The sequence below is a fragment of the Apaloderma vittatum genome, unplaced genomic scaffold (assembly GCF_000703405.1).
Source record: "Apaloderma vittatum isolate BGI_N311 unplaced genomic scaffold, ASM70340v1 scaffold2251, whole genome shotgun sequence".
NCBI lineage: Eukaryota > Metazoa > Chordata > Aves > Trogoniformes > Trogonidae > Apaloderma > Apaloderma vittatum.
In genome coordinates this window covers 44,092-56,173 of record NW_009698285.1, presented here as the reverse complement: position 1 = coordinate 56,173, position 12,082 = coordinate 44,092, and the positions used below count along the sequence as shown (strand labels likewise).

Below are 12,082 nucleotides of genomic sequence, written 5' to 3'. Positions count from 1 at the left end.
CAGGAATGGAAAGAATGTAGCACTGCATTACACTCCTGATCACTTGATCCAAGAATGAATGGTTTACAATCTGCATTCTCACAGCTTAGCCCATTACATGAGGGTTTGCCCTTGGCCAAAATCCTGAAAGACGTCTACATTATAAATTTTCATCACCAAAACCCGTGACAGACATCTGGCAATCCTACTCTCTCACTGGCGCACAGACAGTCTTAACTGCTTTTATCAGCACTATACATTCTCACTACAAAAGACAGTTTTGCAGAAGACATGGTTTGTTTGAATGTGGAAGCCAGAATTCTACAGCTGCACGCATCACTAAGTACCTGGAGCACATTTGCACAGGCGTTTTGCCTGCACAAGTGAATTACGTGACATTTCTGTAATGCAGAAAAGAAAGCTCTTAACATTAAAAATGAGGAAATTAGTGAAAATACATAATGGGTCAGTTGGGAAAATCAAATTTTATCTGGATTTTATTATTCCTACAAATAAAATCTCAGTTTAGAGTCTCATAATTTCACTTCTGTTTACAAGGCTGCTTATCAGATAACATATTTAATGATATTCAAGTACTCCCACCAACTACAATTACATGGAAGACAATAATCCCTGCCCCATCGGTACAATGACGTCCAGATGTGAAAAGTTAAAACCAGAAAATATGCTGTGGAGCTTGTATTTAATTTTCAGTGGTTACATTAGATGGTTATTTTAACAGGAAAGATTCATGTAATTGCAACTAAAAATATAATGCTGTACTTGTAAATTCTTGTAATATTGCCATGATACATGCTACATTGTTCTTCTATTACCTATGATGGAGTCTTGATATATAGAGTTGTTAGAGCTGCAAGTCACTGAATTTTAAATACCTTCTTTTTAAAATGTATTGATTTTCATCTCAACATTTAATCATCCACAGTCACTGTTCAGATGTGGAAAAGAAGTAGCATCATCCCCATCTTGTAGCTAGCAGTAAGCAAATGAAATGGTCAGTACCACTTCCACTGAAATATGTGAAAAGACCTCTAATTTCACATAAGCAGATCAGGTTCCAAAAAGCTCTGGTATGTACTGAAGTGTTTGCCACAGAAGTACAGAACTTTGATCTAGTCCTAATTCAAATATTAAACACTAATTGTCTTCCTTCTCTCTTCAAAACAGCTGGGAAAGAGAAAATACAAAGCAAAGATAAGATAACTACAAAGGGCAGAAGGACTCGCTATACAATATTGCTGTCTTTCCCTCACTTAGTTTCATTCCTCTTTTTCATACTTATTTCTTAATAAGTTAAGATCTTAATAGCAGGATTAGAATTAATAAAAAAGAAGTATCCAGACCTCTGACTAACATGCAGAGGCTGATGAAACAAGATTAAGAAAAAACAAGCTGTTATTTCTCTGTTTAGAAAATACAACATATTTGCAATCCTCTTTTACATTATATTTTGCCCTGAAGTTCTATTAGAAGGAGGTACAGAGAGTGGATTATCTTTCATAAAAAATGCTAGCACAGACTACAGGGCAGTCCACTATGCATAGGGGTAATCAAAACAGTTCATTTGATGGTAAAATTTTCTGAGCAGGGCATGTGCTTTGGATGTAAGTCTCTGCAACTCTTAACGCTGTACTAGGGATTTTTCTCTATTTTTTGGACACTCTGAGCTAATGAGCATTAAGGTAAAGAAGAACTTTGGCACAGTCGAAAGCTGAAGTGTTGTAATATGGGATTAAAAAAAATTTAGGGGCTTCTAAGAAAAGAAGTAGAAATAGTTGATCAAAAAATTACCTAAAAATGCAACAGAAGAAAACAGGAGCACATTGTTCTCTGAAAAAAAAAACAAACAAAAAACAGAATTTAATGAAGCTCTTGTGTCACCTAAGAGAATGAGTTGATCATTTCGTGCAACTAGAATTCTTCATTGGAATTGTCTTACTAACTAGGTCATAGCAAGGAAATACACGGTCTTATGGAAAGAGAGAATTGCTCTAGTAAAAATACAGATTTAAAAGTGTATATTTTTACCTGAGATCCATTATGATAAACAGTGAGAAAAATAGGCCAGAGTGGCCTATATTCTATATTCACATTTAACATATGTGTTTAAATCTGAGATGGATGATCTTCCTGAAATTCAGCTAGTGGGAGAGACTCCATATGTGGCATTGGAACATACATATATTCCTCATCAGAACTATATGTAAGCCTACTGTGACATGGTTTTTTTTCTTTCCTTTTCTCTGAAGGGAAATATCTGGGAACAAATTCTGAGAATACCCTTTCTCCTGGAAATAATTAATGCTGTCCCTTTCATCATCACGGTAAACATATTTGAATTAATACATTTTCATATTGAACTTTTATAACTGCACAAATACTCTTAATTTTTATTGAAGCAAATTCGAATCTTATGTGGATGACAAATTTGTGCCTGTGGAAACAGACATTTGTCAACAACAAGATAATTTGCTGCTTGAATGAAGTAATAATACAGATCAGTTTTTCCCTTCCTTCCCAATAGAAGACAAACAAAACCAAAACCCTCAAACTCAAGCTGCAGCACAATCAATAAAATAAACCAGCTAGATATAAAAACCTAAGAATCTCTGGTGTCTGGACTGAAAACTGACTATTCTTATTTTATGAAATTGTCTGACATATAGTTCATCAAAAAGGAAGAAAAATTGTTATTTAAAGCCATATCTCACACTAGAAACGCATTAATAATAAGCATTTTTTTTCAAAGTGTTTCATTGCTGCTTGAATAGAAAGCTCTATTCTTGAATAGAAAGGCTTTTAATGAATTTGTTAATTTTTCTTTCAGATTTTCTGGCCAGTCCTAAGAAACCTGTTTATTCCTGTATTTTTAAATTGTTGGCTGGCAAAGCATGCTTTAGAGAATATGATTGTAAGTATTGCAAAGGAAATAACTATTTCAGAGTTTCTATTTTTTTAGTATATTTTCTTCAGTGGGATTTTGGCAGTACAGTCCACTGTCAAACTTTAATAGGAAGCTAACCAGATCTGTATTTAGATTATACAAATGGTCAAGCATCGTTAAACTGCTTCCTCCATTGAAATTAGAAAAAAAATAAGGCATCAAATGAAATCTCAATTAGTATAAATTGTTACTGTGCCAGCAAGGGACAGTTGGAATGGCTGGTTCTTTTGCTGCTCTTCCATTCATACACAATTGCAGGGAACTCAACTGCTCTGCCTTAATTGGTCCTTGCAGCCTGTAATTTGTAAGCTAGACATGAGCAGACAGATCTTAAGGCAGCTTGCAACAGCATCAGAGTTGTGCCAGGATGAACAAAAAGCTGGTTAAATAATCACAGGATTACAGCTGGCTCTTCTACATCCTTCTATATGATCAGCAAATCCTAAGTGCATTTGAAGGACTGCATTTTATCAGGGCACTATATAATTCCTCTATAGAATCAGCTCATGCCTTATTAATTCAAAACCAAAAATAACACCTATTTTCCATTAATACAGAATGATCTTCACAGAGCCATCCAACGCACGCAGTCTGCAATGTTTAACCAAGTTCTCATTTTAATATCTACCTTACTGTGTCTTATCTTCACCTGGTAAGTGGCCAGATCCCTTTGTTTTTATTATAGATGTTGGATTTTCTTTCTTTACTAGATGGTAATAAAACAGGTATTATTGAAATCATGCATTGAATTAAAAGAGTAATACACTTGCGGTGAAAATGTTAAGAAAGTGTTGTAATGCAAAAAAGCAGTAGAAAGGAATGGGGGAAATTTTACGTATGTACCAAGAGTGGGATCTCAGCAGACAATGCACTCCAAAAATTCGAAGAGTACCAACAGAAGTGTCCGTAAAGTCACATTCCTCTGACTGCAGGGACAGACAGAAAAATATGTGAGATCTCAGCCTTACCACTTTGATAACTGAGTCAGGTTCCCATAAGGAGTACAGGGGACATCTGTTGATTTATCTAGATTACAGAAAGTGTAGATTAGATTAATCTAGATTACAGGAAGTAGTGGATGACAGGCTCAAACAACCAAAATGCGTTACTCTGAAGAACATTTTGCTGCAGGACCTTGAAAACTTAAATTTACAGGAGTTTGGGAAGCATGAAGAAGAATCTGTTGAGGACATTAAACATAAAGCCACTTGATTAATGAAACTCATGGCTGCACATTATTGGAGACTAACAAAAAATCCACAGGAAACACCACTTGATTGCCCCATTTTTATACTGTGCTTTAGGGATCTGCTGTTGACCAGAGTTAGAGACAGATGAAGTAGACTACATAAATCTTTGCTATCACCCAGTATGGTTATGTTTATGTTTGTATAAATGGATAGTGGTTATAATGTAGCTTGGTAGTTTACTCTACATACAGAATTTTCTAAGCAGTAGCGCCTGAGAAGTGAGTATCATATATGAGGGGGAAAAAAAAAAAGAAAGGAAGAGTGTATGCTACAAGACATTGTACAAGGGGGCATTGAATAAAGAGTATGATTCTGTGTGGAAAGGCTAAGTTACTTGTATTTATTTTGCCAGACAGGGTGCATTTGGGTCAGCACACCAATAAAGTTTGGTCTGTCATTTTGGAGATAGTAATCTGATTTTCTCTTACTTTATTTCTCTAGCTTGTTTTCCCAAAAGGTACCGTTATGTGCTGCCTAACCCTTTTGGTAGTAACAGTGTAAAAGAACACATGGCCTTTTCCAGTCTTGTCCCTCTCTGCCTTTTATTCAAGGAGTTTGTTCTAGTCAGTGGCTAAATGAATGCTCCAGTTTTACCCTTTGTCTTGTGGCCACACAAATGCATAATTACAAATGTCTCCAGTTCTAAACACTAATGCATTTTTGTGAGATTTAATTTCTTATTGAATATTATGGCCCTTTAAGAGGAAGTTTTGTATAAAGGACTACAATACTTGAACTGGGAGGCATAAAATTCTGCCAGTGTAGCACCTGGACACTTTTAATTGGCTCTAATTTTGCTTTTCAATTTTTTACAATAGAAAACGATCCTCAATGATCCTCACCTTTTTTACTAACCTACTGCAGTATTTTACTGAATTGCTGAACAAAATATGTATCCAGTTCTCACTGAAGTAAGCTAGTAACAAGAACGTTTCCTGCAAACTCACTGTGATGATCCCTGGTTGAATAGGGTGTAGAAGCTGCAGCTAAACAAAACATCATGCTGGCCATAAGGCACTTTGATTAACTGACATTAGAACATGCAGAAAATGGCAAGCTCACCTACAGTAATTATGTCTGGTCTCAAGAGCCACAGATACCAGCTCATTATAGATCATTATATACTGACCTAGTACTGACCCTGCTAGACTGCAAAACAAGTTAAATAGGATGAAAACACCCAATAACACAATAACTAAGGAAATGAAGCGCTTTTGGGATGACTGAGAATAGTTGTTCAAGCATCTGCAGCTTGCCTAAGACTGGAGTGCTGAACTGTTCAGGCAATTGTTCCTATTTGTTACATGAACACACATAATGGCATTTTTATACTATTTATCCATCTGTGTGTGATTTTATATTACAGAGTATATTTTTAAAATATCTAAGAAGTTCTCCATAAACAGTGAAAATCAATTAGCTTAATGTGTTTGATAATGTTACATCTGTGGTGAATTTGAGACAGCGTTTCATTTTAAGAGCTATCATTTAGACCTCACATGAATTTCTTCATGCTGAAAAAAGAGCAACGTCCATTTCTGGAAACTGTCCACTTACGGATGGTGTATTCACCCCAAACACATATGGGAGACAGCATGAGGCTTACCCATATGTGTAATGGAGCACAGCTCCAAAAATATTTAGCTAGCACTGGTCTGTTTTCATAACCATGGTTTTGGTTACATTTAGAGATGCTGCCTTGTACCATAGCTTCAGTAGTGCAAAATTAATAAGCCTAGACCAGTAGTTTGAATATAGTGCTTAAAGTTTCAGAGCACTTTCACCTCAGAGTATATTCAGTACCATGGGGACATGCTCACAGTGCACTTTTGGCACCACTGAGAGCTGCCCACACTGTGCCTGCCTGGTGACCTGTAAGGTTAATGGCATCTCCACTTTCAGGCACTGTGTGCATTAAATTGTAGCACCACAGCCCTTCTTACGTCCTGGTTGACAGGCTTGCTTTTACCATCTGCTTCAATAGGAACGTTGGCTTTTCAGCACTTCTGAAACCAATATAAACTTTACAACACTGGGTTCTGTTCAAAACCATGCTTTTTTTACCAGAGGCGTAGAAAGAAGTGGCACATTATTTCATACAGGGAGTACACCGTCTTATAAGAAGTCCAGGATGGTATGGAACCCAGAAAGACTCCTCTTCCTACTTCCACTTTCTTACCAGTTTAGTTAGACTGGTGCACTGAGAAAGTGCAGCAAAAGTGCTTTCCTAGTGCTTCACGTGAGCGAAAAGTCTGAGGGATCTGTATTACATACCATAAATGCAAGCAAATAGCATATTTATAGAAAATATTTTCAAAAAATTATGTTATTTTAGTTATTAAGGTGTCCTTATCCCAAACCCATGAGTTTTACTTTTTTTTCCAATTCTCCCCATCCCACCACAGGGGGGAGCGAGCGAGTGGCTTCATGGTGTGTAGTTGCTGGGGTTAAACCATGACACGTGCATATAAGAAGTATTTTCAAAATAACTTCTACTATATTTAGCAGAAAACCCTGGAAAAAAATAATTAAATTCTGCCTCATGCATAATCAGCAAACCCATTAGTTACATCTCCACAACAGAATCTTTTAAGTGGTGGCTACACATGTAGACACAGAATCACAGAATGTTAGGACATTTTTAGGACACATTTAGGACACATTTAGGACACATTCCAACTTAAGTCTTATAACTCAGGTATGAGCTTTCATATGAAAAGTAAAAAAAAAATAATCTCATGTTTGCAGCTAATTGACTAATCCCAGAATTTTTAGACATCATTGTTCAAGCTGTCCCTTGCACTCAGAATATAGCGGGAAAAGGCTCCCTCCCTATTTATTCCATACAGCTGACAATTTTCAATGTTACCACAGAACAAACAGTAATCCCAGAACAAAATGTTTGTTCTGTTCAACTCTTTGATATTCAGTGATAATTGTTAATGGATCTGAAGGTAGAAGTCATTTGCAGATCAGTGCATTCATAAGACCAACTCCACGTATGTGTAATTTGCACATTGCATATAAGGATTTTTTTTCCTCTTTCTTCTGATTTCAAAGACAGATTAGGCTATCCAACAATTTTTCTTTCTGTAAATACCTCAGTAGCCTCCTAACCAGAGCGGTTATAGACATTCTAAAAGATGCATACTCCTAGATGACACTGCTGAGCAGTTACTATTGATAGAGCTCTAGCGAAAGTTACAGACCTAGTCAAAGTGTATATTTTGTCATTTAGCTAATGGATGTTTGCACTTGTTTGTCAAATGAAATACTAATTATTTCTGTAAACTGTACAAGATGACAAATAATAGCGAGTGACTCTTTCAGGCGTCTTTCTGTGACACACTGAATCATCTATTAAGACTTATTTTGCTTTTAAAATCAGCATTAGTCATGTGTCGCCAGTGCAGAATGATTAGCTTGTGAAAAAACCCTACATTTGAGATGGGCATTTATTTTGTTCGTCCTGGGGACTAAGAAGGCTGCACAAACTTTGCTTGTGTCTTCATTGAAAGCTCACTGAGGTCAATCTTACCATTTTTTACCCTTCAGTGCTTTCCACCTAAGAAAATTAGGATGTTTCCACACACCGACATAGAGAATAAATGTAATAGGCCAATACTTCAGCCTCAATGTCAATTACAAGTCAAAATTCTCATCTGGAGGAAACAGTGTGAATAAGTTGCTTGTAGGGCTGAAAACAAATCCAGACAATGATCTAGTCCAAACAAGACAAATCAAGAATTTCATGACATTACAGAACAAACCAAAAAAAGGATTAATCCCATGTAACGTTAGAGAAAATCAGGCATCTCAATGATGCCATTCCCTTTATTACCAATAAGCAGACAACTCAGAGGGCAGTGCAGATCTGAAGGGAACTAAATCACCACACGAAGTCTGTGCTCCTCTGCCCTTCTGTGGTGGGTTTGCCAAGAGCTTGCAATGGCAGCTTTCCAAGAGAGGTGCCTAGCACTAAGTAGGATGAACTTGCAGAGTGTTGGTGGATTATGTAATGTAGAATAAAATGTGTTTTTAGGGGTATACAGTTCTTTTTTCTGTAATGTTATGTTTTATTGTACAGCGCTCAGTGCTCAGACCCAATTTCAGTTTACGATTTAGAGAGATTTTCTACAATCAAAAATAGCACAAAATTAAACTCTAGTTCTGTTACTTACTTTCATCAAATCCCATGATTCTAAAGTGGTAGAGCACAGGATGTCTCAGGATCTAACAGACTAAACAGGAGAATATTATAGGACATCAATTAAAAGTTCTAAGTAATTGTAAATAATACAAAATAAATTATCCAACTATTACAAGAATCCCACAGAGTATTAAAAGAATAGTGGTTATATGCTTCTCTTTCTCTGAAATAAAGCTAGCAGCATCTGGAAGATCAATAGCAAAACATTTTTTTTAAAAATATCCATTTGTTATTTGCAAACAAATAATCTATAAAATAAAGTGTATCTGAACTATTGTTTTCTTGAAAAAACTGTGTGCATGAACAGGAGAACAAAATTTTCATCAAATCTGGTAGGAGAAAAATGTGTTGGATACAGGGTTTATCTTTTCTTAGGTGTACAAATTTCTAAGGTGGCTTTGCTAAAATCTGCTCTATAAGAAGCATGTGAAAATACTGTTGACACAAATAGATGCCAATCTAGATTATTTAAATGAAACACAAATTCAGATAAAAATCCTACTGTTTCTAATGGAATATGGACTTATAGGATGGGCCACACCTTTTTCAGCTTTGTTAGCACTGGAGACCCATTTGCTTACATCCATATTATAGGTGCTCCATGGCTAAACCTTAGAGAAGGCTTGATGACAAAACATAATGAATAACAACAACAAAACGTAGGTGTAAAAGCAACCTGTTTCTTGGATTAAGGCCTTTGCTTATTTTTATGCAACCGTTGTACTATGATAACACAGAAATACCACCATATATACATTTATTCTGGTTTTTTTTTCCTTTGGTTGATAGTGTGGTATTTGTCATAATACATTTTAAAAAAATATTTTTACACACTTAAGTTTAAGAGTTCAGATATTAAACAAGCACATGGGTGATCAGTGCTCTTAAAGAGTGCTGCTTAATGTGTATAGGACTCAGGCTACTGAAAAGCTGGTTAGTTGCTTGTGAAAGGCAGAACAGAAATCATGTTCATTATAGAGAGAGCAGAAATATGGAAGCCCAATCAGAAGTCTTTTTGGCTACCCATCAAACATGGTTTCTATGGAAACCTAGATAATTATACACAGAATTTCATGCTATTTTAGTTAGTAATTTGGTAGTGACATAATATTTCCTTTGTTAATCTTTTTAGATGTTTCTACATAGTTATTTCTAAAATAATTAGGTCAGCATCTTTCCCATGCTACATGCAGGGAATTCTTTGTGCAACTGATGTAATGGAACATTTAAAACTAGACACAGAGAGCAGTAAAATTAATAATAATTTGAGTAGCCTATTTGCTCTGTAAAACAAAGTCATAAAGGTTAGAGAATTCAATCTAAATTATCTTCTGAGTGTAAGATACACATTTGCAATCATCTTATCATCTTCTGAAAATAAAAAATAATCATATTAAATGGTAGCTCGGAAAGCTGCCCTTCATAAAGCCTCTGAAAAGGAGTGTCAACAACAGATTATTTATAGGAAAATCCTCCTGTGTTTTAACATGTAGAGAAATACTACATTAAGTAAACAACATGACTGAGAGACTTGGATTGTTTTATTGCACCCTCAAAGATGAGTCGGGGCTTCAGGTACTTGTGATTTTTTCAAGTTACAGTCAAGGCTTTGCTGATTTGATAGCACAGGTTGCAGATCATTTATTAACCTGAAAATTGGTAGTTCCAAACTGAATTTAGATAAAGGTAGGAAAAAATCAGCAATCAGAATATGCATATTTAAGTAAAGTGTAAAATCTCCTGCCCAAATAGGAGACAAAAAGTCTCTCAGCTTCTTTCCCAATAAGTTTCACATTAAGTAAAAATGTCTCTCAGATAACAAATGCTGCTAATATTTACAATAATCTGAACAACCTTTCATTGAGCAAGCATTGAGAATATTTGTTTGCAAAACATTATAAGGTCTGAATTGGGAGAACAATTTTTCAGGTTTTATTATCATGATATCTTGTAGTACAGCAATAATATTACAAGATGCTGTAACAAGCAAAAGTTGTACTGGCAGCAAAGACCAATTACTGTTATGAAAAGCAAATAAAAAGTAAATGATTTTGAGTGTCATAACATTCGGACTGTTAGAAATACAATTCTAAAATACGGCATCTCCATAGCATCCTTTCTTTAGAAACACATTTTGAATATTGTGGGAAATAAAAAAATCAAGCTACTGCTAATATTAACTAATTATGGCTTGCCAACATGTGTAAAGCAACACATGAAATTCCTCAAAGTTAATCTAAATGTAATCCTGTCCTTGTTCTTTTGCAGAATCATACCATAACATAGAATGACTATGAGGAATATGTAAAATCTTAGTAATATTAGAAATTAAATTAGTAAAGTCTGCTTTAATTTTCTGTGTCATGTGGATGTACACAAGGATGGAATGAAGGCCACAACATATAATTCTGTAATTGTCACGTGAAGCACATGATGTAATAAAGGGGGATTTGGGGCAAGTCTAGAAGTGATTACTCAAAGAACAAGGGCAAATAAGGAATGTCAAAGAGAAACAGAATGCCACATTCTGTTACCAGAAATTACCATATTTTAATATGTGCAATATGCATTTGAGGTACATATATCTTCAAAAGTATCAGCGCTTGAAAAGATCCACAGAGAAAAGGTTCTGGGGATTGAGACATAGGGAGCGATGGAGGTAAACTTGCAAAGACATGTAAATTATTAGGATGTGGGTTCCCTAATGCGATTTCCATTTGCTTATAAACACACATAGACCTGGTTCTGAACCACGGGTTTGTGAGTAGGTATGTTGTGGGAAAATGTAAATGTTAGATATGCAAAATACGCACGTTACCTTCAGAATAGGGGTGACAAGAATAACTTTGGTATAATAACATGCTAGAATAACAGTCTATCTGGAATGCAACCAGAGTCTGCAGGTTGTGAAATACTGTATCATTGTATGGGTAAAAGAAATCTTAGGTTTTGCGAGGACTTCAGTAAAGGCAAGTAAAGTTCCCCTTAAAAGGGCAATTTGATATATAAAATATGTGTTCAAAACCTCTGTCTTCCATCTCTTTCATTACAGGAAGGCATTATCTTTCACACACTTCATTTCATCTTCTCAGTAAAAAGATAAACCTGATACGTGCTGTCTTTGGGAACGTTATATCATTTTAGACGGTAGCAAACAGAATGCCATGTGTAACAACAGATGACTAATTATGTTGAGGATGTTACTTCACCATTTAAAATTCAATGCCTGGCAGCAAACCATCATCACTCACAATTCCTGGCTCAGAAACGAAGTTGTCATTAGCATGCAGACTTAAAAAAAAAAACAAAAAAAATCTTTCATTGACTGATTCATTAGGCTGACAAACTATTTTATGAAAATTTAGTGTTTATGGTGGTTTATACTAACATATTTAACTGTATCGTTAGATGCAGTTATTCTGGTTCTCTGCTGAGCAGTAATCATTATGCTGATTTGTGATCAGCATAACTCTTTAGTGATTTGTTCACTTTTATTGTCTGTTTCATATTCCAACTGTATTTTAAGGGTGTGAAGTTTAGCTAAGTGTATATTTCTCAAATCAGAAATGAAGAGTTAAAGACATTGTTACAGCTTTGGCCATGCTAACAGACGCTGGCACCAGCCACCAGGAATTATTCACTCACACTCTCTTTGTATTAGGCATAAATTCACGGAAT

At 35.5% G+C, this 12,082-nt stretch overlaps 1 protein-coding gene across 1 annotated transcript in view; it reads left to right on the top strand.

Moving 5' to 3' along the window:
- Positions 1-12,082, top strand: part of LOC104280320 (potassium channel subfamily T member 2) — a gene marked incomplete at its 3' end in the record, with an annotated part of 69,496 nt that overhangs the window by 15,330 nt on the left and 42,084 nt on the right. The window contains exons 7-9 of the mRNA XM_009877936.1: positions 2,250-2,324; positions 2,828-2,911; positions 3,502-3,596. Of these exons, the coding sequence (XP_009876238.1) occupies positions 2,250-2,324; positions 2,828-2,911; positions 3,502-3,596 (254 nt within the window). The remainder of the gene's footprint in view (positions 1-2,249; positions 2,325-2,827; positions 2,912-3,501; positions 3,597-12,082) is intronic.